General features: G+C 35.3%; 2 protein-coding genes across 4 annotated transcripts; both read left to right on the forward strand.

Annotated features, from left to right (window-relative positions):
• Positions 1 to 224: 224 nt before the first annotated feature.
• On the forward strand, positions 225 to 20,413 carry LOC105633306 (ARM repeat superfamily protein). The gene is made up of 31 exons (XM_089724349.1): positions 225 to 448; positions 876 to 998; positions 1,521 to 1,678; positions 2,676 to 2,720; positions 3,532 to 3,610; positions 3,712 to 3,785; positions 3,911 to 4,017; positions 4,682 to 4,864; positions 5,471 to 5,665; positions 5,813 to 6,026; positions 6,165 to 6,239; positions 6,327 to 6,676; positions 7,065 to 7,251; positions 7,385 to 7,637; positions 7,721 to 8,060; positions 8,745 to 8,925; positions 9,063 to 9,203; positions 9,302 to 9,563; positions 9,805 to 10,266; positions 10,623 to 11,086; positions 12,226 to 12,362; positions 12,445 to 12,626; positions 12,734 to 13,126; positions 13,971 to 14,096; positions 14,305 to 14,370; positions 14,460 to 16,312; positions 16,397 to 16,676; positions 17,181 to 17,414; positions 18,181 to 18,705; positions 18,860 to 18,992; positions 19,610 to 20,413. Exons 1-31 carry the CDS (start codon positions 380 to 382, stop codon positions 19,864 to 19,866), a joined length of 8,148 nt encoding a protein of 2,715 aa, XP_089580475.1. The 5' UTR covers positions 225 to 379; the 3' UTR covers positions 19,867 to 20,413.
• A 688-nt stretch (positions 20,414 to 21,101) lies between these two features.
• On the forward strand, positions 21,102 to 26,229 carry LOC105633148 (putative magnesium transporter NIPA2). Of its 3 annotated transcripts, none has more exons than XM_037636716.2 (10): positions 21,102 to 21,530; positions 21,712 to 21,906; positions 22,110 to 22,166; positions 22,688 to 22,778; positions 22,918 to 23,078; positions 23,960 to 24,087; positions 24,163 to 24,300; positions 24,815 to 24,907; positions 25,639 to 25,705; positions 25,970 to 26,229. In XM_037636716.2, the coding sequence occupies exons 2-10, from the start codon at positions 21,780 to 21,782 to the stop codon at positions 26,017 to 26,019; spliced, it is 912 nt and encodes a 303-aa protein (XP_037492644.1). In that variant the 5' UTR covers positions 21,102 to 21,530; positions 21,712 to 21,779; the 3' UTR covers positions 26,020 to 26,229. The 3 variants fall into 3 exon arrangements, with proteins under 3 accessions (XP_037492644.1, XP_089580476.1, XP_012071097.1); XM_089724350.1 differs by having other exon boundaries at positions 21,103 to 21,530; positions 25,977 to 26,229; XM_012215707.4 differs by having other exon boundaries at positions 21,107 to 21,530; positions 25,639 to 26,229.
• The last annotated feature ends 650 nt before the right edge of the window (positions 26,230 to 26,879 follow it).

A 26,879-nucleotide genomic window follows, 5' to 3' on the forward strand; every position in this document is an offset into this window, starting at 1 on the left:
TACTTATAACAATTTAATTCCTTAAAGCGTTCTAACCATTTCCTCAAAAAAAGAAAAAGAAAACTGGTCTAACCTCTGGCCAGGCCCAGGTCACCCCAAACCGAGCCCAATGTCATCAACTAAAGAGTAAAGAGCAAAGGCCCTCCGAAAGCCCAAATTGTGAGCCGAACCACCCGACCCATCTGGAGCGTCCTCTTTGGTCTTCATGGCGGTCCTGCTTCGCTATACTCCAGACTATAGAAACGGAGACAGGGTTTAAGCCTTTAAGGCAGACAGGGTTTTAGCGATTTTAAATTTTCCTCTCTGCAGCAGCAAAATTCCATCTCCATATCCTTCGTATGTTTATTAGTAACAACAATAACACAGAATAAGATTTCCCATGGCGACGCCGTCGCATGCCCAGGCTGTCAAGTCACTCAACAAATCGGCCGGTCGCCGCCGCTTCATTGTACGTTCTCTCTATTTCTCTCTTAAACTTTATTGAGAATTTTGTAAGCAGTTTAGATACAACAAGTGTGTACAGATGCAAACAGAGAAAGAGGAATAAGAATGACCAAAGTCCTGCAATTTGATTGATATTGATATTTTAAGTGGCCGCATAACTTAATTTCTGCCTATAGGATTTATTGCTAGCTAGTTGAACTCTATTTAACATCGCAGCAGAAGGACATAACTATTGATGTATCCAAAATTTGGTCCATATTTAAACATTATTACATGGTTTTTCAGAAGAAATTTACCAACAACTTCCTCGTTTTTTCTTTTGGCCCGTGCTTTTCTTGTTTATTATTTTTTTTTTGTTAACTGTTTGCACTATTTGTTCCTTTATTTAGTATTTGTCTGTGTTCATACTTGAATTGGTTTATTTTGTCCAGTTCAAGACCTTCTCTCAGAGAATAGAAGGAATTGAAATTGATGTCTACCGAAGCCTTGATAAATTCAAAGCTGAGCCATCTGAGGGTTCTTCTTTTTTCCGGGATTTCCTTGTGGAATGGAGGGTATGTCTTTTTCGATAATGTGTGTATTTTACTTGAATTATAGGAATCTTTTGATTGATGGAAACTGAAATTCAGGTAGTTGACACGCTATCTAATTCTACAATGATTGGTTATTGAGAGAATGGAGTTATTTTCATTCAGATTATTCTTTTGCCCTTCTTAGTCCAGTCTTGCTCTTGTAGGAAATGGTTTTCTTTCCATCAAGGTTATGTTGCAAGTTGTATTTGACAATTGGTTTACATGTTTGATTATCACCTTTTTGGAAAGTTTTTCTCACAAAAGAAACAGATGTAATGAGATTGGACAAATTAGAATGGTTGTGTTTGATGCTTTTTTTTTCTTAAACTTGTCCATATTGACATAGAATAGATTTGAAGGTGAAGTAGTGTCGTGTCCCTTTGGTGAGCCAAGACTTGAAAAATTCTGGATTGAAATTTTAAATTTCTGTTCCATTCCATGGATTTAAATATTTCTATTTTGTTTCACTATGTTTATGATGTTTATGGTATGTCCAAAATACAGGAATTGAATACTGCAGAGGACTTCATCTCGTTTTATGAGACGATGATGCCCTTGGTACAAACATTACCTTTTGTGCTACTGCACAAAGAATCAATTCTTTCAGAACTTCTTTCTAGATTACAAATGAAAGCACGATTGTCGCTTGAGCCTATTCTCAGGTACATGCTCTTTGTTCTGCTGCATTCTTATGCTTATCTTATTTGAGATAATCCTTAATAATGCCTTTGTTATCCCCCTTTTCTACTCTTTGTTTGAATAATTTGGATTCTTCAAATTTTATGATATATGATGGCATCATTTGCTTTAGAAGACAATTTCATGCCATTCAACTTTCACTAAAGTATGGATATAGATAGTGGCTATTTATTTTTGAATTATGATGACATTAATCTGGCTTGGGGATTCATGGGTTTTCAAATTATTCCCTGATGGAGATAGGAAATAATGAACACCAACATCATTGAGATAAAAGAAGAGCACAAAACTGCACTTGCTGCAAGATTGAAGTGTATTAGGTCGAAATTGGAGAACTCAAATCATAAGATACTTCCTTTTTTCTGATTGACAACTATTTGTCTTGTGGGCATTTTTTGTTGTCATATGCTCTTAAACGCTTGACCTGTTTTCCTATTTAGACCAAATGAATGCATGTACTTGCGTATTTCTTTTTACCTGAGGTATGCTAGTCATTTTGCCTTGTCTTTGCAGCAAATAAAAATGGTCCCTCCTCTATTTACTCCCTATGATATCAAGCAGGAGATTAGCTTGATTTATAATAGTGCAGAGAAAGAGAAGGACCAATTATGGATTTGGCATAAATAATATTTCTGGGCTTCCCCAAAAGTTATATTTATCTCACCATTCCATGCTGCTAGGAAAATAGATCTTTGAATTGTTTAAGAGAAACATTGTTAAATTCTTGAACATTATCATTGAACTGGTAATGTTGTGATAAGCATACATGTTTTCATATTTTTTTGAGATTGGATGGAAATGTTTCTTATTTTCTTGGGATATCTGTCTGCTTTTTTTTTTTTTTTAATTGACATCTTCTTCTGCGTCGGTGTGTCTCTTATCTGTCAATAAAATCTGTCTTTTTTACCAAAAACTACTAGTGTCAATATGCTTCTCATGCAGTTTGTTTAATTTCTACAGGTTAATTGCAGTTCTATCTAGAGATCTACTAGAGGACTTCATCTCGTGAGTTTATTATTCCTTTGGGTCATGGTCATTGATTTTTCTTTCTTTCTTTTTTCTGTAACATTTGTTTTCGATATTTTCCACGGTAAATAGATTTCCCAGTTTTTGAATACTTGTAAAACGACCTTTTATATATATATATATATATTTTTTTTTTCTGAATTAAGAAAGAAAGGGGAAAACCTAGAATGAGTTGGGGAAGTAGCTAAAGAGGATTTATTGGCTACAGATGTTTTTGTAGATATAGCCCTAAACCAGGTGCAATAGAGGAAAGGAATCCATATAGTTTACCTCAATTAGTTTTCTAGTAGGATTTATTAGTCTAATTTTTATTTCTTATGAGTTAATGCGTAGAGTAAACAGAAGTGTCTTTGGTAAATTTTCTATAAAACATGTGGAGATGCTCCTTGCATGTGAATTGTCTTCAGTTCTCAAGTGTCTGCTTGTTCAACTTTTGGATCCTTTATCTTTTCTTGAACTCTCTTTGTCTCTTCCCCCATTATCCCCTTCTCTATGCATTTGATAGTCTCAAAAGTAGAAGCTTTGTGATCCTATTCCTCGTATTTTATTTTCCTTTTTTGGGTTCTTGATCGGTCAAAAGAGGGGTTTAAAGTTTGAAAGTGTTTTCTTGATCCAATGTATTAACTTGTTATGTTTTCCATCTGCAAGGAGACTATAATGCAATTACCAGGTCTTGAAAGTTCATTGAGAATTTCCTAATATTGTTCTATGTGAACCTTTCTGTGTCGGTGTACTAATTTCTTATTTTCTGTTTCTGACATGGTTGATGTATAATTTTGGGACTTGCCAGCTTTTTGCCCAGGATTGCTGATTCACTTGTCTCTCTCCTTGAAAGTGGTGCTGACAGGGAGCCAGAGATCATCGAGCAGGTCTAAACATGGTTCCAATGAAGTTTAATCTGTGCATACCATTTTTTATAGTTCATTATGGCTTACTATTTTTATAAACTTTAATCTTGGATTATCTGCAGATTTTTACATCATGGTCTTATATTCTGATGTACTTGCAAAAATATCTCGTGAAGGATGTTGTACACGTGCTCAAGTAAGTAAACATTGTTATTTTAACTTATTGTATGTTTTATTGGATAATTTGCGTACATATATTTGTACACTTTTAATTGATGGAATTGCCTTTTCCCACTTAATGTATTTATTTATTTTTTTCAGGTTGACAATAAAATTAAGATATTATCCAAAGGGCTATGTCCAAGAATTTATGGCAGAGGCAACTTCATTTTTGCTGAGAAATGCTCCCAAGGAGCAGCTTAGAAAAGGTATTGTCATGCTGTCATTCTTGAAATTCATTGCCTGTATCTGTTTACATTGGTTTTTCTTGGCAGTTTGTGGAGCCAAATATTGCTTAATAATACATAAAAATTGTAATTTTTGCTGGTTTTAGTTATGCTGTTGCTGTTGAGCTATCTTTATAATTGTTGCGGTCTTTCTTTGGTTTCTTCTTGGGGGACAAAAGGCCTTTTTGAACTAGTAACTACTGTAACTGGGAAGTGCATATGTTTTAAGTTATTGATGCAACTACTTTAGAAACTTTATCAAGTTAAATTATTTTTTGCGTACTGTAGTCCACTAAATATAGGAGTATAGTTCTTTCTGGAAAAGTTTTTATTGTATTGTTATGGAATAGATATGTTAGTTTTTTTCAGGGGAGGCCAAGCGTTTTTCTCATTTTTTTTTCTGCATGTGATGTGACCTACTTTGTATTCATAAAAGATATGCTTATAAATGTACTACTTGAGCAAGAAAATATAGTTTATTCCTTTGTTTTTGGGTGAATGGAAGAAATATTTTGGTATTATAGTTTTTCTTTGTTAATAGTGTTGCATTTGTTGAACTCAAATTTTTGCTTGTTTTTTCTTGAGGAGTTTGGTATGAAATTTGAATTTATGCGCAAGTTAATGATGTGTGCGCTTTTAATTGCAGGCATTAGAAAGATCATGTTTGAGGTTGTGAAGAAACCATTACTTACACGAAAATCTGGAGTTAGTGCTTTACTTTATCATATTATGAGAGGGACCTCTTCAAGGTTTCATTCAAGAGCAGATCGGGTACTGCAGCTATTGACCGAAAATTCTATATTCACTATTAGTGAGAAGTTTGACCAAGGCAAGCTCTTTCTCTAGGACACTGCCTCACACTAACTATTTGCAGTTTAATATCATTTACATGCTTCCTTTCTGCTTAATGTTTACCCAATCGTTCACTACTTTCATTCTCTATTATATAACTTTCATAATTTTTTATTTCATTTTTGACAGTGTACTGGAGAAAATGTTTTCTGAATAATATTTGAGTCATTAATCATAATGGTTTAAGGAAATGTTGATTCACTTATTACCTTATTCATTTTTGGAGAAAACGTGATCAGGTGATTAGGTTTTAAAATATCTTTTCTTCTGCTGAGTCCTGCATACAGAAATAACACGATGACCTACAAAGTAGCACATAGGAATAGTGGGGAGAGCAGTTTTAGGTTGATATTCCTTTAAAATTTTTTGAATGTTTTCTTATGTCTTTTATGAGTGTCCTATGTTTAACCCTGAGAACCTGCAGTGCATAGTTGGGCTTTTGATAAATCTGTTATGGCTGGTAGTTTGCTTTGATTGATTACTCAATTCTATTTCTGGATGGATTATGCTTATCATGGAGTGGAATATTCTTTTGTGTAATTGTGTTTCTCTCTCTCTCTCTCTCTCTCTCTCTCTCTTTTAGATGTGGATTCTGTTATTGAAGTTCTAACTGCTACCTTCCGAAGATTATGCGAGGATCTGGAACCAAAGGAGTTGAATTTGATATGGAATTGCTTAGATCAGAGATTAGGTGACTATGAAAATGACCAGCATCTAAGTTGTCTTTTATCACTGCTTATTTCAGTTGTTGAGATAAATAATGGGATGAAGATTTCAGGTGAGCAACGGTAGTCTTCTTATAGTTTTATTTTCTAAGTTCTTCAGTGTGTTTGAACTTACATCTATATACCTCTCTACAAGGGTGAGGAAAAATGTATACTATCTATATCCTTTTTCATTTCCAACTTATACTGATATTGTGCAGATTACCAACAAATGATTGAACGAGTAAAGTCAATTGTTCAGAAGTTTATTGTTCCTTCTAGCATTGTGGTGGAAGAAGGCAATTCTAAAGTTGTTGATAAGGTTCTGCAATTAATGCTGTGCATTCTTGATGGGCTCAAGAGCTTAAATGATATGTCTACTATCTCTGCCTGTTCATTGCAATGGACTCCTGTGTTTCAATTGAGGAACTCAAGGTGTTGCCTCCAGTGGCATATTTTTCTTTTTCTTTTTCCTTTTTTTTTGTTTTTTTTTTTTTTTTTTTTGTTTGTTTTTGTTACCATTTCCTGTGTTTCTATCTCCTTTTTCTGACATACATGTGGTTTGGGTTTTAGTTGTTTGACTTTTATTAAGGAACTGCTGGAGAAGGATCCCTGTGTAATATATGCATTCAGAGTTAATATTTTGAGGTAATCATCATGGTTTAATTGATTTAGGGGTTTTCATGAAATGTTGTAGTTTGGGCACACAAGTTAACACTTCTATTGGATTTTCAGTGCGTTGAATGATTTAATAGAAACTTCACAAGAGGATGTTCTATGCATGCTTTTGTCCTTCTGTGAGAGACTGCAAAAGGACAGTTTAAGTTCCGGCATTTTAGATGGTACATCCGAAGAAAGTCTTTCAAAGATATGTGGTTTTCTAAAGGGGGCTATCTCCTCCTGGACTGGGGTGATCAATAACATTACTCTTGGCAATCCATCATCTACTACAATTGATAAGGACAAGTTGGCTCTGCTCTGGGGAGTCATCTGCTGTTATCCTCATATGATGGGTATCCGAGCAAAGCCATTGTTACTAATGGATTTGTTAGGTACACTTGATTGCCTCTTGATGATTGACGATGGTGAGACAATATCTCCTTTAATTCTGGGATGTAGTTTGAATTTGGACGTAATTTTACCTGTTTACCTCTGGTTGCATGTCTTCATGAATGACTTGTGATATGCAATGGCTTTAATGTTGTACTTAGATTTGATTGAGGTGGTTTTATTTTAAAGCCCTTAGAGAAGTTTCAGATTTTCTGTATATGTTGATGTTCTAGTTGTCAATTATGGTCACATTTTCATTTGTAAAGTTTAGTCTGAGAGAGGGAAGTTTGTATAATTATAACAAATTAAGCGTGCTGATGTATTGTCCTAAAGATTTGTTGAAGTGGTTTTGTATTAATAGCTTGCACGATTCTGTATATTGCTTTTATGTGAATTGTAAATAATTATTTGCTGTTCTTTCAGAAACTATTGCTGGTGTTCACAAATGTACTTGGCAAAGCCTGGTTGGAGCTGCTTTAAGTTCCTGTTGCAAAACTGGCAAAATTTCTGGTTTTGAAGAAACTAGCAAAATTTTGTGTCTTGCAAAAAAATGCAAATCGTCATTGCATGTATTAACTGCTGTTGCTGATTATCTGGACTATGTGCATGGGTAAGTTGATAATTTGCTGGTGTTTATGTATTAAGCCTGTTTTTTCTTTTTTTTAGTGCTAACTACATGTTGATCGTATGTTTTGATTGGAAACTTTGTGCTTGCTGTAACTCTGCTACCACTAATCTGATAGGCCTAAATTGGAGTCTGACAATTGCCATATAACATATCATCCTGAGTTTGAAATAAAGAAGGCTGTTGATGCATTAGACATGTTTGCTGATAATTTGTGCAACTCAGACAAGGGAATTCGTGTTGCAACCCTAAGAATTCTGTGCCACTATGAATATCAGGAATGTGAAATATCAGTGAAGGATCAGCAACCTGAGAAGAGAATGAAAACAGAAGTTCCTCAGACTAATTCTGCAGACAGTCATGGTATTAATGTATGTATATCTATGCTGTCATGATTCCTTCCATTTGACACTTATTCTAATTAAGTAATGATGGATTTCCCTTTGAATGCCAGGTTCTTCAGCTCCTCCTCTTGATTGAAGCAACTCCTCTTTCAATTTCTAGTAGCAGGAAAGTTATCCTATTAATCTCTAAAATACAGATGGCTCTCTCTGCTGGAAGGATATCTGAAACTTATATACCCATCATTTTGAGTGGAATGATTGGCATCTTCCATAACCGTTTTAGTTATCTATGGAATCCGGCATCTGAGTGCCTTGCAGTTCTGATTGGGGAACATGTTACTCTTGTATGGGACAAATTTATTTGCTACTTTGAGAAATGCCTATCTGCATTTCAGTCATCGCATGATAAACTGGATGGACAAAGTACTGATTTTCCTTACAACTCTAATGGTAAGTGATAGAATTTCCATGCTGTTCTGATTGGGGACAATGTTACTCTTGCATGCTTTTTTTGTCTCCTTCATTGTCACATGACATTACAGTGCATTTGGATAGATGAATGTTTGAAATGATGGACTTGGATTTGTATTTCAAGTGAAAAGTTATAAAAATTAACGCTGTGTTCAATTCGAATCCACCTTCATTTCAAATAAGCATATAGGTTATTTGCAATGTTACTTTATGATGATTTGACATCATGTTAATTTCTATAATTTTTCACATGAAACGAGCATATACCTAAATGAAAATTAGGCTGTTTAACTGGTCAGTTCTATTTGTTATGTTCTAGATCGAGTCTCCATTCTGTTGCTGAAGATAAATAAGATTAGAACGTCTTGTTCTTGTATACCTCATTTTTGTGCAGCCAGCTTGGTCGTTTTCATTTTATTGCAAATTTTCTTGTCGCTTGAAATAAGCTTCCACCCAAACGAACCCTTACATATTATGTTCTCTAGATTGAGCGTCCATCTTCTTTGTGAATGTAAAAAAGATTAGAATATATAGGTTCTTGTGTACCTCATATGTGTGAAGCCTGCTTGTTCTGTTTTCAATTTATTTTAATTTTTCCTTTTTTGATTGAGATGGAAAGGAAGGTTGTCTGGACGTTAACTTCACTCTGATTTTGGTGTTCAGACTTGGTTGAGCGTTTTATTTCTTTTGCTGTTCCTGCATCTGATAGCACTCCACAGGCAACTATTCTATCCTCATTGCTGCAGTCTTTACAAAAAATTCCATCTGTTGCTGAATCTCGTTCTCGACAAATTGTACCACTGTTCTTGAAGTTTTTGGGTTACAACAATAATGATCTTCAAAGGTAGCTCTGCCTTGTTCTCCTGCTGATAGGCTCTCTCTCCTTCCTGTCTCTTTTTCTTTCAGCGGTTTGGACAATTTCTTGTGAAAGCTTTACCACATAGTGTGCAGTCAATTTATGTTTTTAAGTTGGGATTGCAGTGTTGGATCATTCAATACAGATGCTTGCAAAGGCAAGGAGTGGAGGGGTGTCCTCAAGGAATGGTTAAACTTGTTTAAACTTATGCGGAATCCTAAGGCCTTTTATCGGGGTCAGTTTTTAAAAGACGTTCTGCTAATCAGGTTAGGAAATGCATTACTATATACGTCGATGTTTTATGGTGTTATGTTTCAGATCTTCTAAAACTACTTGGTGATTTAACTCCAACTGTTTTTACTAGACTTATGGATGAAGCTGATGCTGAAATACAGATGAGGGTTCTTGACTGCCTCTTAACATGGAAAGATGACGTTTTGCTCCCATATGAGCAGCATCTTAGAAACTTAATAATCTCAAAAAATTTGAGAGAGGAATTAACGACGTGGAGTTTGAGCAGAGAATCTTATCTCATTGAAGAAGGTCATAGAGCTAATCTTGTGCCTTTAATAATTCTTGTTCTAATGCCGAAAGTGAGAAAACCAAAGACGCTTGCCTCTCGAAAGGTATGCCCGATACGTACATTTCTTTTATATGTCTTCCTATCTTATTGACTACCGTACTCTCTCATCTCTCTATAACAGAGATGGTATTACAAAAATTTAGAGAACTGTTGATAGAAAATGGCAAAAGGTTTCCTTTGAGCCAAAACCATAATAAGAAAAAGAATTTTGTTTTATATATATATATATATATATATATTTTCTGTCATCTTATGTGTTAATGTCATAATACTTCTTTTGTTAGCATACAAGCGCGCACCATCGAAAGGCAGTTCTTCGATTCATAGCTCAACTTGATGTGAATGAGATACCTCTTTTCTTTGCACTGTTAATAAAGCCTTTACATATTATATCAAAGGAAGCTGATGGTATCACTAGTATGTTTTGGACCTTACCTGGAAGTTCTACCAATATAATTCAACCATTGAAACTCTTGAAGTACTTCACCTTGGAAAATATAATGGAACTCCCTTGGAAGAAGAGATTTGGTTTTCTGCATGTCATTGAAGATATTCTTGGAGTTTTTGATGAATCACATATCAGACCTTTCCTGGATCTGTTAATGGGATGTGTTGTTCGAGTGTTGGGATTTTGTACTTCAAGTCTTAATGTTGCAAAGGGATCTGGATCTTCTGTAACTGAAAGTGATTGTAATGCTATCTTTGAATTGCATGAAGAAGACACTGCTGCAGTTAATCATGCACTGGTAATGTTTAAATATGCTGAATATACTGAATCTTGCTAGCGTCAAAATCATTTTTGTTATTGCTGGTTCACATCAGCAGTTTCTTCATTTAGCCTTGTAACGTAAATTAACTAAATAGTTATTGTGTGTTTATAATGAATGCTGACTGGGGAGGACAAATTTTTCTTTAATCATTCTGTTCTCTCTATCCCTATTTGAAAATGTGTCTTGATGAGATTTTTGTCACTGCGGTTTTACCTGCAGTCTGGTTGCTCATTGAGAAGCAAATTCTCTGTCATTCATGAGGTGACAATGGTCATTCTTGGCATTAAGTTGGATTTACAAAATATTTCTAATGAAAATTATTGCCTTTTCAGACTGGCACATCTCTGAAGCAGTTCAAGGATCTTAGGTCTTTGTGTCTGAAAATTGTTTCTGTTGTTCTCAATAAGTATGATGATCATGACTTTGGTAGCGAGTTCTGGGACATGCTCTTCACATCAGTAAAACCTTTAATTGACAGTTTTAAGCAGGAGGGTTCTAGCAGTGAGAAGCCAAGTTCACTTTTCTCATGCTTTTTGGCTATGAGTAGCAGTTTCCACCTCCTACCGCTCTTGTCTAGGGAAAAGAATCTTGTTCCTGATATTTTCTCAATTCTAACTGTCCCTACTGCTTCTGAGGCTATCAAATCTTGTGTTCTTAAGTTCACTGAGAACCTGCTGAATCTTGATGAAGAATTGGATGACGAAGACACTGTGGCCAAGAAACTTCTACTTCCAAACGTTGACAAACTTATCACCAGCTTGCACTTTCTTTTCCAAGGTGATGGTGCAAGCAAAAGGTATTAATGGTTCACTTCAATACTATTAATTTGTATTTTTCATTGTGCCTGAAATAACATATGCTAAGGTAACAGATCCATCTGTCTGGTTTAGTCTAGTGCCTGACATAACATATACTTCTGCTATTTCACCTGTGTACCTGGTTTAATGTTCTTCTATCGTTGAGAAAGAGCAATGACAATTTACTAGGTGGGTAGCTTATTTCCTTAAAAAATAATGCAGTGAACATTCTCCATGAATATGACATGGGCTTGTGTACTCGATTGATTGTGAATATTACCCTTGTTTTACTGGTGCTTGCCCTTCCTTTTTGTGTTTGTTTAATGTTCCTAGTGAGGTTTACGAGGAGGTTGTAGAATGTGATTGACTTTCTCCAGTTGGGACTTTGGGAGCGACTATTTGTGAGAGGAATCAGTCAGTCAGTTGAGATATAGTTCTGAGCCTGTGTTCTGAGAGAAGTTCAGTTCTAGCTACTTTATGTCAGAAGGCAATGCTTTTAGGGAAATGGTTAGGTTGGTTTCTGTTTGATGTGCCTAGCTAGCCCTGGCCTAACCCTAACCCTAATTTGTTTGCATACTAAATAAGATACTGAAAAGAGAGAAAATTGAAATATAAAATACAAGAAATAGAAAAAACAAAGAGGCTGATTTTCTGGTCATACAACTAGGAAATAGACTAGTAGTGAACAGGTATATTACTTGAGAACTCTGATTCTGAACTGATGTTGCACTACCCTATATAAGTTATAACATCCTATGAGAATTAGGCGGTAACCACAATACAACAAAAAGAAAAAAACAACTTTTTGCAGGTGGTGAGGAGGCTAGTACTAACATCCCTGGAGGTTTGTGTATTTGGTATTAGAAGAGACAAATTTCATTCCTGTTTCTCACTCTTCTGCATACTAACACAAACCGCTTGTGCTAGCTGCTTCTGGCGACTAGATCTTGCTTCTTTTTTTTTCCTTTTCTTTTTTGAATATGACATTCTTGTTTTGGTGGGCTTTAAATAGTAACACAACTGGTCCATGCCTCAGTTGAATATTTCATTGTAGTTGCTAACAATATGGTCTTATATTATGAGTTTTACATGTTAGTTTAAAAAATTGTTAAACTCTCTTTTACCTCTGTTGTACTAGGAAGTTGGCCAAAAATCCTGGAGAGACGCATATTAGAATTTTCAAATTGTTGTCAAAGTATATACAAGATAAGGTACAATCAAGGAAATTTTTGGATGTCTTGCTTCCATTGCTAGCAACTAGACAAAAAGAATCTGGTGAGAATATTTCCCAAAATTTGGTATGTATGCTGTTTAACTTCTATCTCAGTATGTGATTAAGTTTTATTTGTCTCTGCAGGTGTCTGTGGTGAATGCTTGCAAATCATTCGAGATATTATACCAGTATTAGGAAATGAGCGTACAAAAAATGTTCTTAATGCTATCTCTCCACTTCTTATTTCTGTTGAATTGGATGTGCGGTTGAATATCTGTGATCTTCTTGATGCTCTTGCAAAAACTGATCCTTCTGTGCTCTTTGTGGTAAGGCTTGCTATTTTCTGAATTTCCTAACTGATATTGATTTTGAATCGAGTCATTATTGAAATTTTGTCACTTGACAATGCTTATTAATGTTGACTTATATCCAGGCAAAACTCATCCATGAATTGAACGCAACATCAGCTATAGAAATGGGTGGCCTTGATTATGACAGCATCCTCAGTGCTTACGAAAAGATAGATGTGGGTTTATTCTATACTATCGAAGAAGATCATGCATTAGCTGTCTTGTCGCATTGTGTGTATGATATGTCATCAGAAGAATTAATTTTAAGGCAAAGTGCGTATAGGTCGTTGCTTTCTTTTGTCGAATTTTGCGCTTTAATTCTTGGTGGAGAGGATAAGAGCCATGATGGTACCTATGAAGTGATTGCAACAAATAGCAAATATTCTTGGACAAAAACTAGTGTTCTACGCATAATAAACAAGTTTCTTTTGAAGCACATTGGGAACACAATGAAGGATAGAAGTTCGGTTAGGAAGGTACTAACGTAACCCCTCATGTATTATATAGTTTTCATTATATTCTTTTGGCATTATATCAGTCAAATAGTTTATGTAGATTGAGCTATACTAAAGCTTGGAGATTCTGGTGTAATACCATTGATAACCTTGTTTGAAGTAAATATTTTACTTCACCCTCAAAAAAGTGTCTAGTTTTCTAATGCTTATTTTTTACTGTGGTAACTGCATTGACTACCACTTACAGCTTTTGCCAAATTTTTTATTGTTGACTAGTTTTATGTCTAAAGTGAGGTGTACGGAGACCATAGAAAATTGCCACCGCCACTTATGTAGACCCCCATATGCCCTTGTTTGTAAGTGTGGTACTTTGGTAATGGAGGTTGCTAAACAGGGGAGAAGTTTGACCTAGAACCACATGGAGGGAAGTTGTCACAAAGGATCTTCAGTATTTGAATATTACTGAGAATAAAGTTATGAACAGAGCATAATGGGAACAAGCTCATGCTAATGAGTTTAAGGCTTAGTTGTTGTTGTTGTCTGTCTTATGTTTTGTTTATTTACTAATATAGCAAATGATTTACATTTCTTTTCTTTTCTTTTCCAATTTTTTCTATTCACAGAAGGTATTTCAAAATTTTCCAATTCTATACTGTGCTTTAATTGCTTAATTGACACAGTAGATATGGAAACAAAGGATTCGTGTAGTCAACCCCAACTAATGTGAGATTAAGGATTAGTTGTTGTTTGGAATGAAAACATTAGAAGATGGATAAGACATTAGATTTGGACAATGTTTTGCGCAGAGGGAGTAAGTACTCCCTAGCATTGGCATGATTTTTGTAATTGATTTACATGGTTTCAGGAATGGATCGAGTTACTACGAAATATGGTGTGGAAACTTCCTGCGGTGGAAAATCTAAATTCCTTCAAAGTGCTGTGCTCTGAGGATGCTGAGCAAGATTTTTTCAACAATATTATTCATTTGCAGGTCCAATTTTGTGCTTAATTTCAAGTTTTCTTATAAGAAAATTTTTTTACCATTGTTTAAGCTTTCATGTCCTGTACAAACTGGTTGGCTAATGAAATTATTTCCATTTCCTATCGCTCGCAAAAGAGCTTGGGCAGTATTCTTGACAACATGCATTTTCTGTTTCTTCTTATTTGAGAGACCCTTACTGTTTCTTTTGTTATTGCAGAAGCATAGGAGGGCTAGGGCACTTTTACGCTTTAGTAACATTATCAGTAAAATTAACTTCTCGGAGGTCATTATTCTTTCCTTTTATTATGTGAAAGTTTTTCTCTTTTAACTGTCATTCTGCTTGAAACTCAATGTAGTACTATTAATTTTCAGGACATTATGAATAGAGTGTTTGTTCCACTCTTTTTCAATATGTTGTTAGATGTACAAGGTGGAAAGGGAGAACACATTAGAACTGCATGCATTGAAGCTCTTGCTTCAATTGCTGCTCAGTTGGAATGGAAGTCATATTATGCATTATTGAACAGATGTTTCCAGGAGATGAAGGTGAACCAGGACAAGCAGAAGTTTTTATTGCGGCTGATTTGCTCTATATTGGACCAGTTCCATTTTTCTCAAAAATTTTCCAATCAAGTAAAGAAAGACTCTTTAGACAGCGTTGCTGATAGCATTGAGACAGTTCCTTTAGCTACTTTGCACAAATGTGGCAGTAATTCTTCTGCTACATTGGTTAAATGCAGTAGTTCTGTTATAGCCAGTGATGTACAGGCATGCCTTCAAAAAACTGTGCTCCCTAAGATGCAAAAATTACTGGATAATGATGCTGTTAAGGCCAATGTTAACGTCAATGTGGCTATACTGAAAGTGTTGAAGTTGCTTCCTGCAGACATGATGGACTCGCAACTTCCAAGTATCATTCATCGCATTGCAAACCATTTAAAGAACCGCATGGAAAGCATCCGTGATGAAGCTCGGCTTGCTTTGGCTGCTTGTTTAAAGGAGCTCGGTCTGGAATATTTGCAGTTTGTTGTTGGGGTTTTGCGAGCTACCTTGAAGCGGGGATTTGAGCTCCATGTGTTGGGATATAGTCTCAATTTTATTTTGTCGAAGCTTCTTTCATATCACATTAATGGGAAGTTGGATTATTGTGTGGAAGATCTCCTTTCTGTGGTAGAGAATGATATTCTTGGGGATGTTGCTGAGGAAAAAGAAGTTGAAAAGATTGCTTCTAAAATGAAAGAAACTAGGAAGGTGAAGTCCTTTGAAACCTTGAAAATAATTGCTCAAAACATAACATTCAAAAGTCACGGCTTGAAACTTCTATCTCCAGTTAAAGCTCATATGCAGAAACATCTGACTCCTAAACTGAAAACCAAATTGGAAAGCATGTTGAATCACATAGCGGCTGGTATTGAGTGTAATCCATCTGTTGATCAAACTGATCTATTTATTTTTATATATGGATTTATCGAGGATGGGATCAATGAGGAGAATGGTCGGGTTACAAATGCTTCTAGTTTTGACTTGATGCCTCGCTCTAGACATGGTGTGAATGATAAAGCAGTTTCTGCTGGTGGAGTTATTGGAACTAAATCAGGATGCTCGCATCTCATTGCAGTGTTTGCTCTGGAGTTATTATATAACCGAATGAAGAGTGTAAAATTGGATAAAAGTGATGAAGAACTTCTGTCAATGTTGGATCCCTTTGTTAAACTGCTTGGCAACTGCTTAAGTTCTAGGTACGAAGATATTTTATCTGCATCCCTTAGATGTCTTACGCCATTGGTAAGGCTTCCCCTGCCTTCCCTTGCATCTCAGGCTGATAAAATAAAGGTGACGCTGTTGGGTATCGCCCAAAGTTCTGTAAATGCCAACAATTCTCTGATGCAATCATGTCTAAAAATGTTAACTGTACTCATGCGGAGTACAAAAATTACCCTTTCGTCTGATCAACTGCATCTGCTAATTCAGTTTCCACTGTTTGTTGATCTGGAGAGGAATCCCTCTTTCACTGCCCTCTCAGTTTTAAAAGCAGTAGTTAATCGGAAGCTGGTTGTTCCTGAGATATATGATCTTATGATTCGCATTGCAGAACTGATGGTTACAAGTCAAGTGGATCCAATTCGTAAGAAATGCAGTCAGATTTTATTGCAATTCTTGCTAGATTATCATCTTTCAGGAACATATTTGCAACAACATTTAGATTTTCTGCTCAGGAATTTGAGGTATGTCCATCAGTTGAACACATTTTTGTTTATTATATGTGTCTACATATATGTATATGGCGTACTGACTTGCTATTCTTGCAGTTATGAGTATTCAACTGGAAGAGAAGCTGTACTCGAAATGATCCACGCTATAATTATCAAATTTCCTAGGAACTTTCTGGAGAAACAAGCACAAACAATATTTATCCATTTGGTGCAATCTTTGGTCAATGACAGTGATACTAAAGTCCGTTCAATGACTGGTACAGTTTTAAAGCTTCTGATTGGCCGTGTAAGTCCTCATACACTAGATTCCATGCTCGACTTTAGTCTATCCTGGTATGTGGATGAAAAGCGGCGACTCCAGAGTATTGGTGCACAGGTAAAATTTCTGATACATGTAATAAATGGTAAATTGTGGTAAGATTAGATCTGGTTTCAAGAACTCTACCAACAGCATATTTGTATGCATAAAAATAAGGGTACGATTTTCAGATGCGAGTTTATAGGGACACATATCTGTTGTTTTCATGCTACATTCTCCAAGTGTTTCGTCTGCAAGAAGGCTATTGATATATAACAGCCAGTCAATAGCCTTCTATGGTGTGAGGGGTTCTGGGAAGATGGCAAGATGCATCTGATATAATGGTGTGCGTCGTAGTATACCGGCTTGCATGATGCATTCTTGAGTATAATGGGATAAGGAGATGTTGTTGCATGGGCTTAATCAGATCATTTTTTAATGTCTCGTGTTGCACTGTTACTGTCCAAAATTTGCAATTTATAATCTATATGGGCTTGAACTGATGGAAACATTTCCCTTTAAGTTCAGATTTTTTCTCTTGCTACATCCATTTTCAAATGGCCTCCTATTTTGTATGTGCAGGTCATGGGATTACTGGTAGAGGTCTTGAATAAAAGCTTTCAAAAGCATATTAGCAGTATATTGCCTGTGAGTAAAACTATTTTGCAGGCTGCTGCCGATGTAGTTGCTGATGGTCCATTCCTAGATCTTTCTGATGATTCTGTTCCCCTCTGGAAAGAGGCATATTATTCATTAGTTTTGTTGGAGAAGATTCTACATCATTTTCCAGATCTCAGCTTTGAAAATCGTTTCGAGGTATGGGTAACCGCAGATACTACAGTGAAATATACTGTGCTTCAAATGTCGTAATTAATTATATATTAAGTTGCATATTCATTTTATGGATAAACGGTATTGTTGTTTGGGGCAAAAATTTAGAAAAATAGGCTCAAGAATAAAGGTGTCAATGAGATTTATTGAGGCCTATAAAGGGTCATTATAGATTGTCAATTGGAGCTTTGAGGATAGTGTCTGTTGAAATTAATTTAACACTCATCATTAACTTAAGGTTGAATATCCTGATTTCACATTCAGTACATTGCTTTGGCAGAAGTGCATAATTTTATGTTTATACGCCTATATCTAGTTTTCCATTGTTCTTGGCATTGTAGTCCATTACATGCCAGCAACTTCTATTTTCTTAGGTAAATTATCTTTCCGGGGTCAATTAGAAAAAGTAATTCGGGGATTCACCTGTTACCAATTGGTAAATGTATGATTATAGAGGACTAGTTTTATTCTCAAAATCATTTGTCCATGAAGGTTGCATTCTTGAATTGTAATTTGATTCACATTTATTTATGGCATTATTGTTGATATCATCTGTCCACATTACAATAAAATCTTCTACAACGCCATGTTGCTGTCAATTGGTTTGAATTGTGAATTTATTCTTTACGGATTTTCTGCTCTTTTGTGGTCCGTGGCTTTACATTTACCTCGACCCTTCCAGTTCCACGCCACTTCAATTATATGCTAACTTCTTTCCGTCTCTCTCCCTTCTTTCTCTTTTGTTTCACAGGATATATGGGAAGCTGTATGCAAATTGCTCTTACATCCACACCTATGGTTACGCAACATATCTAGTCGCCTTGTGGCTTTTTACTTTGCTGCTGCAACTGAGGCCAGAAGAGACAGTCATGAAAAATCATTTGGAACTTTTTTCCTTATGAAGCCACATAGGCTTTTTATGATAGCTGTTTCTCTCTGCTGCCAACTGAAAACACAAGCCATTGATGATACTACAGATAACCTGATTACACAGAATATTGTCTTTACAATTTGTGCTATCCATTCTTTGATGGGAAAAGCGGAATGTGCAGATCCATTTGTGTTCTGGTCTACACTTGAACAGCAGGAACAGCGCCTATTTCTTGAAGCCTTTCGGTTACTGGATTCAAGGAAAGCAAAGGACATCTTCTTAAATGTTATCTCTGGTGTTCGTGGTGGAGATGATGGAGAGCAGTCTGAAAATCTCCAATATTTGCTCATCTCTAATTTAATTAAAAAAATGGGTAAAATTGCTCTTCAAATGGAAGCTATTCAGGTTAGTTGGAGATGGTGTTGCATCTGAATTAATAAGCTTGGTGAAGATATCTGTGAATTTTCTTTTGGTTTTCCTTCTATAACTTGAAATTAGAGGATTTTTTTTCCCCTGCTCAAGTAATTATTATTGTCTAATGTTGAATGGTTGCATGCAGATGAAAATCGTCTTCAATAGCTTTGGAAAGATTTCTTTGCAAATCCACCAGGATGAGTTGCAACATTACGCATTTGACATATTGCTGCCTTTGTATAAAGTTTGTGAAGGATTTGCTGGGAAGGTCATCCCTGGTCAGTTTATTCTTCCTCTCTTTAGTCCCCTATGTAATTCCATCTCTAAGTATGGGGATGACTAATTCCGCTTTTGATTTGTTTCCATGCTTTTCGGCTAATTCTTTATTGGCTTCAATTCATTTGACACATAGAAAAAAGGAAGTATTGTGTCCGAGAAATCATTTTGAGATCTGGAGTTGGTATATTTCCTCGTGTCCTTTCTCTTTTCGATACATGACTCCTCTTTTTTATAGTACTACCATACATCATGTTTTTGTCCAGAAATGCTCATATAAACATTAGGCTCTTTAGCCGAGTTTAGTAGCATTTAAGCAATTGGGGATTTCCCACATCAAGAACCAATAGATTGCATTCTCAAAAATGTTTAGGTTCTCATTCATATTTATACTGTCATCATTATTGCTGTTGTAATAATTATTACTTTGAAAACATGGAAGTTGAAGTCTGAAAGATAGTTTATAACTTAGTCACTCTTTTTTTCAGGGTGGCTGGTTCTGTTTTCGTTATTCATTTGATGGTTACGTTGTATTATATATCTCCTAGTATATATCAAATGAATTTTGCTTTTCACATACAATTCGCTGCTGACATGAACTTGTTGCCATGTCTTTCAGATGATGTGAAGCAACTAGCACAAGACGTACGCGAAAATATGCGGAATGCTTTAGGCATCCAAAATTTTGTACAGCTTTATAGTGAGATAAGGAAAGGTATTAAGGTAAAGAGGGACAAGCGGAAACAAGAAGAAAAGGTCATGGCTGTCGTCAACCCAATGCGAAATGCTAAGAGGAAGCTACGGATGGCAGAAAAGCATCGTGCCCACAAGAAAAGGAAGATAATGACGATGAAAATGGCCAGATGGATGCATTGAAAACTGAAGAATGTTTATTCACATGTCAATTGATCTGCTGGACCACAAAGAACAGAACCCAGCTTCTTCTGCTTTGGCTATATCACTATACCCATTGGCCGGGGGACTTCATTTTTGAGAAGTCCTTCCCATTTTACGAGTTCCCGTTGCTAGTGATCATCTAGAAGAAGCGTTTTGAAGTTTGTTGCTCATGAGGTTGGTGGTGGAAACGGAAGACTGTGGAAGCATAAAATTTGGACCGCGTCCTTTGGAAATTGGCTAGCTCCAAAGCCCTTTCTGACCCCTTTCTTTCGAGAATTTGTACAATAGGCTTTAGTTTGAAGAATATGTTAGGCTTGTATCCCTTATCAAGTTCAAATCTAATCAATTTTGCCCCTTCCTCGCCCCTCTCAAAACTATTTGTGGGGTATCAGGCGTAAAAATTTGGACAGAAGCTGATTTGTTGCATTACAAGCCTCCAAAAAGGGGGCATTATTTACGTGTACGAAACAGAGCCAGATGAAATTAGTGATCAAATTACGAAATGAGCCCAGGTCTTTTTAGTCCAGGAATTGGGTATTTGTCATTTTATTGTTGTCAGTATATTATTTAAAAATTTCTTCTTTTTATCCATTAAAATTAAATATATTCATAATTTTATACTGATATATATATATATTTAATAATATTGGAGAAAAAAAGTATTCTTTCTCTTTTCGGAAAGAAAAAGAATTAATAATTTATGATCATAGTATATTGTTATTATTTGTTTTTATAGAAACAGAAAATATCTATAGTTTAGTCTGAGAATCGAGGCACGTATTATTATGAATCGCCATCTCTACGACAAGTCATTAGGGTGGTCAAAAAGAGCAAATCTCGGCGTGGGTCCCACAATCTGAACTCTTTCAGTTTGCCGCCACTCGTGAAGCTGCCAATCAAGGTAAGGTTCACCGTCAAATCAGATTAGAAAGAGACGGCTTATATCAGGAAATAAATTTCTTTGAAAAATTAATAAATATAAAAATTGTATCAAAATTGTTAATGTGATCTTTTTAATAAATGAGTGTGCCTTGAAAATAATAAATTTAAGGATGAGGAGACCGACCATATAAAACATGTTAATTCATAAATCTCTCGCACGCTCATAATTAATTAGCAAGTAATTTATGTAAGAAAGATATTATTTATATATATATATATTCTGAGGGGTGAAAATTATTCAGTTTAAATGAATTACTAAACCAAATTCATGACTCTTTTAGTTAAATTCAATTAAAATTTTTTCTAACAAATTTGGATTGGTCTCTTCGTTCCAAAATTGTTGGGTGTTTTGAACTATTTTCTCTATTAGTTTCTCTTGCACTTTCTGTAACAGACTGACCGTTGCTGCTTCTTCAACCTTTTCTTCTCTTTCTATGCCTCTTCACAATCCTTCCATAATATAACATATAACGCTTGCATTACTTAATTGTTGTTTCTTTCCTTCTCTGGAGAGAAATTAAGCCCTCCTCCAAACCCAAAATAAACCAAAAAAAAAAAAAAAGATAAAGTGTACGTAAAAGTTTCTCTTTACACGTCTCGGATCATTCTCAGATAACAAAATCACCATCAGGCCATCCATTTCTTGGCATTATGGAGGTGGGTCTTTAACCCCATTCCCATCTGCAGTGTGCCAAGAGAAGGTGGGTTTCTCTCCATTGCTAAAATATGGTCTTAAATGAAATTTTAATTATTATTATTATTATTATTATTATTATTATTATTATTATTTTATGTTTGTTTTATAGGCTTTATCATGTTAATGAGTTTATGGTTTTGATTTTTTTTTTTTAAATTTTAATTGTATTTTATGGGTTGTTGTAGGAGTTGGGATTGGAGATCTTGGCCCTGCAAATTTGGAAATTGTGCTCCAGTTCTTATTTTTTTCATCGATGGGGGTATCAAAAGACAACTTTCATGGACTTGTTTTGGCCATTTCATCGAGCATTTTTATTGGTTCTAGCTTTATCATAAAAAAGAAAGGTCTCAAAAAGGCTGGTGCTCATGGAACCAGAGCAGGTTCAATTCCTTTGTATTACTGCCAATTTTTGTTTTCTTTACACAGTAACACATATCTAATACTGTACAGGTACATAATTTTGTTAAACTTTTTGAGCTTTGTGCATGGATTTTAATAGTAGTATCGAAATTTTTGTAGAGTTCTTGCAGTGTTTCTTGGTTAAGTTTATTTTGTTTTCAAGTAATTGGTTATATGTGATCAGGTATGGGCGGGCATTCATACTTACGTGAACCCTGGTGGTGGGCTGGGATGATATCTAGTAAGTTCAACATTATGTTTTCCTTTTAATTTGCCTTTGAGTTTGACTTTGTTAGCTGAGAGACAACTCCAGCACCGCTGAGTCAAAGCTTATTGGTAATTTTCTTTAATTTTTAATTTGTGTATAACCCAATGAAAACATCTCATGCACATTTGCATATATGCAGACAATATGTGGATGAAATTATTCTTTCATGAACACTGAAATTCAGTATGGTTGGTATGGGTGACTGGAAAAAGATCATGAGCATTGCCTAGCTATTTTTCTCTCAAGTCTAAATGTAACATACCCACCTCCAAAGAACACTTGCGACCTTAGTAATATGTTTTTTTAAGAATTTAAAATTTCCAAATTTGTGGCAAGAAGCTTCTAAGTGGTGCATGCTAAATTGATCAATTTGATTAAGGATTCTAACCTATTGCTATTATCTACTGATCTGTATAGACCAGCTTTTTTCCTCAATTTACTTATAGCATTGTAATAATTCTTTAATTATGTCACATTTATATGTGTTTTTGTAGTGATTGCTGGGGAAGCAGCTAATTTTGCTGCTTATGCATTTGCACCTGCGATTCTAGTCACACCCTTGGGAGCTTTGAGTATTATTTTCAGGTGAGATGCATCTTTATACGGCAGCAGCACATCAATGGGTGTTCTTACCTTTTCCTCTTTCATTTCATGTCCATCCAGGGGTAAGGTGCAAGTCTATGGATGAATGCTATGTATTTCTGATTAAATCATTATTCTGCAGTGCTGTGCTAGCCCATTTTATTCTGAAGGAGAAACTGCATACTGTTGGTGTGCTTGGATGTGTTCTTTGTGTAGTGGGATCTACAACCATTGTTTTGCATGCTCCACAAGAGAGAGCCATTGAATCTGTTAAGCAAGTATGGTACCTTGCTACAGAGCCAGGTATTTGCGAAGTTATACTGCAGTTGCTTACTTTTAATACTTTCAGACTTATGCTCAGTTTTTTTCACATATTATAAGAACAAAAAGAAAACCCTGCATGACTTATTGCCATACTCCATGCTCATGGTTTCTGGGTACGTAGTTGTGTAATGGGGAGCATGAAACTCTTCCAAGTGTACTTTCTATTCGAATTTTTGCCTCTTAATGAAGAATTAATAGATTCTATGTTTGCTATTCTGTATTCTAGAAAATTATACAGGAAATCCATTTGACATTATACTATAGACAGAAATGGACCAATGATCTTCAATTCAGACAGAAACCTAATCAATGATCTTCCTTGATAATTGAAAAAAAGAGAGGTGTAACATTGTTTATTTTGTTACTGCTGAAGCTCTTCTTTGTGTGGTGAAAAATGTTGAACATAGTCAGCTTTATTTGAATGGATGGAGATTATTATGCAGATAAAGGTGGATGACATTTAAACAAATACTCTCTCATTGTTGGCACGTGCATAGAGAAGCCAAAGCCATCAGTTAGATTAGATGCAAATTATAAGTTTTGCCAGTTAGAGACCCTGCTGTGATCTTATTGGGAGATGTCGAATGAAGTCTCTGAAACTTAAATGTCATTCTAGAGAAAGGCATTAGTGGTATAGTGTGTATTTCAATCCATTCCACAAGGAGCATGGTTTGGAAACTTCTGTCCTGTTTTTTTCCTTTTTCTCGTTGATAACATAATTACTTCTATATTTGATAAGTTGACTGGATTTGTTATTTCATAAGTTTCATGCAATATAAACAAGGATTTTGACATAACAAAATTTATGAATCCTATAAGTCATATCAAACTAAGATGATTTTTTTTTTTTTTTTAAACAGGTTTCCTTGTCTATACTGTCATAGTACTGATTGCAGTTGCTGTACTCATTTTTCGCTATGTACCACTCTACGGACAAACCCATATGATAGTTTATGTTGGAATTTGCTCTCTTACTGGCTCCCTTACGGTCTGTTATATTTCTTTGAAGGTTGTTAAGATTATGAAATTTCTGTGATGTTACTAACGTTTTGAATTTATGCAGGTCATGAGCGTGAAAGCAGTGGGAATTGCTTTAAAGCTGACTTTTTCTGGATCAAATCAATTTATCTACTTTCAGACATGGCTTTTCACTATTATAGTGGTGGTTTTTTGTCTTTTGCAGGTGAACTATTTGAACAAGGTAATTTAGAGACTCCTTATTTTAATATAAGATTGAAATGAACTATGAAGGTGCCGAATGATATATGCTGCAAGTGTCTGGCTGCTAGAACCTTATACTGGCAATTGTACATGTTTGCACACATAAATATTCTCTCTTATAATTCTGTTTTTTGACATTTTATATATCTTGTTCACCTGATAACATTTTGTCCAGCATCTTTTTCTGCTGAAACAATCATATGACTTCCGCTTGTCAGAAAGTAAAGATTGTTCTTAAACAATCCTTTTGTGCTAACTTGCATTCGATTTTTGGAAGCATGTCTTTTTGTTTCATTTGATGGTTATTAAACTCTTCTGTTCATTTTCTACCTGTTTGGACATAGTTTATACTCCCACGCAAATAACTGCTGAAATTATCCAATTGCTTTAGTGGACACCTTTTAGTCAAATTTTCACCATTTAACTTGGTTAAGCAAACATATTCCACCTCTGTCAGGCAAATGCTTAACCTACATCTGAATGTATCTTTACAGGCACTGGACAACTTCAAGACAGCTGTCGTTTCTCCAGTTTATTATGTCATGTTCACAACATTCACCATAATTGCCAGCATGATCATGTTTAAGGTAATATTTTATTTGTCTTCCAGATATTACATGTGGGGCTCTGAGATTTTAGAACTTGCATGCATATCTCTTTATGATGCGCATAAGTAAGATTCACTACAACATTTAGAATGGATTAAAAATTTGGGGTTTCAGGGAATATTGCTTTCAAATTTAGTATTATGAGCACAAAGGATGAGAATTACAAAGCCTTTGGGATGCAAAATCTAGACCTAGGGAAGTAGACAAAATAGTAATGGCATGGCAGTAATGTAGTTCCACAGTGTTTTCCCTATATACAGTCTTCTTGAATTTTGAGGTATTGGTTTAGAAGGATAGCAAATAGCCTATACATGTTTAAGACAGAGGTTTACTGTCATGTCGATTCGTGCCTCAATGACCCAAAAACATGTTGCACCTGCTTTGAAGAGTGAAAAGGATCCTCTTATGAGGATGAAGCAGGCTTGACACTTTTTAAAACCGTACAGCTCCCTTATACAAAATGTCTTTGATTATATTACACTATATTCTATCACAGCTCACCATACATAGCCTTGCTGTCTTTGGCTCAAAAGTGATTTATTCTGTCGTGACACTATACTCGGAAAGCACTATGTTGCTTTCTTGCTTATAATTGACTACAATATACTGCTTGGTTATGATAATACTACACAGGAGTCAATGAAATTTCACTGGATTTCGAGGGTTATCTAATAATCAGATGTTTTTACCCTTTTTTGTGTCTGGTGCAGGAGTGGGACTCACAAGACGCATCACAGATTGCAACAGAGTTGTGTGGTTTTGTCACAATCTTATCAGGTACATTTCTCCTTCATAGAACTAAGGATATGGGAGATAGTCCAAGTCCATCAGAAGAACCCAATGCTTTAACGAACACAAATACCTCAACTGTGGAATCTCCAGTTTTTACAAACACGAATTCCCATGTGATCTTCAATTCTCGGTAGCAACATCTATCAAAAGCTTTTAAGCAATGGGATGGACAATTTTCAGTTTTATGGTCTATGGTCTCAAGAGATTCTACTTTCAAAAATGTGAAGATCCTTTTTCCTTTTATGCAAGGATACAGAGGAAACATTTTAGTAGCTGCTAGATATGTGCTTGACAATTAGAAAACTGGAGGCATATGAAGGTAGACAAATATTTCATGACATGAAAGATATGGAGACATGCTGATGATGATATGCGTAGGGATTCTGATTCTACTTAGTGACAGCTTTTCCTTTTTGCTATTTCTTTTGGTAGTATGTGAATATGTTGGGGAAAGATGATTAGAGGTTTTTAAAATTAGTACAGATTAGTTGATATTTGAATCTGAAGAATGCACCTCTCACTCACTGTTTTTATTTTGCAATTTTCAGTGCAAAAAATAGCATAAAATTTTAGGTTTAGGGAATGGGAATCCTACTTGGAAATAATGTCCATTAGTCATGAAAGCTAATAATGATAAAATAAAAATGCTTCATGCATGGCTTGGGATATGAAAAATTTACTATGAAATAATGAAAACTCATTCCTTTACTACATATAGATTTTCTCACCTTCAATTAGTATTTGCTCTTAAAACTATGATTTTAAACATATAAGTACATAATTATCTTAATCTTAGTCCTTACATGATGGAAAATTTTCCTCCCATCAGGATATAATTCAATGTATAATCTAATTTATGTTCATCAGCAGCTCACTGAGCCTCTCTAAAAACCATCCCCAATAACATTCATCCTGACAGTTTTCTATTTTCTTCATTCTCTCTCCATTTTTACTCTGTAATAGAAATTCAGAAAATTTAAGATTTGCACTTCAATTCAAAGTTATTTTATTCCATTGTTTCTTCTGTAAGCAAATTTTGATAATCTAAAGACATGCATACTTAAAGCATTGTCACTTCGTGTCGAGGCTCGTACCCGATAAAAGTGAAACCACTAGAGGGTGAGACAAAATGGCAATGGTTTTCTCTTTAATCAGAAGT

This window comes from Jatropha curcas, chromosome 7 (genome assembly GCF_041381405.1).
Source record: "Jatropha curcas cultivar XTBG-Jc1 chromosome 7, XTBG_Jcur_1.0, whole genome shotgun sequence".
NCBI classification, from domain to species: Eukaryota; Viridiplantae; Streptophyta; class Magnoliopsida; order Malpighiales; family Euphorbiaceae; genus Jatropha; species Jatropha curcas.

Bases quoted from the DNA above. Each gene is read 5' to 3' on its own strand.
- LOC105633306 (XM_089724349.1), top strand. From the start codon at position 380: ATGGCGACGCCGTCGCATGCCCAGGCTGTCAAGTCACTCAACAAATCG. The intron at 6,240-6,326 runs GTAATCATCATG...TTGGATTTTCAG, and splicing joins TTCAGAGTTAATATTTTGAG to TGCGTTGAATGATTTAATAG. The intron at 8,061-8,744 runs GTAAGTGATAGA...TTTGGTGTTCAG, and splicing joins TTTTCCTTACAACTCTAATG to ACTTGGTTGAGCGTTTTATT.
- LOC105633148 (XM_012215707.4), top strand. From the start codon at position 21,780: ATGGGGGTATCAAAAGACAACTTTCATGGACTTGTTTTGGCCATTTCA. The intron at 21,907-22,109 runs GTTCAATTCCTT...ATATGTGATCAG, and splicing joins TGCTCATGGAACCAGAGCAG to GTATGGGCGGGCATTCATAC. The intron at 22,779-22,917 runs GTGAGATGCATC...ATTATTCTGCAG, and splicing joins GCTTTGAGTATTATTTTCAG to TGCTGTGCTAGCCCATTTTA.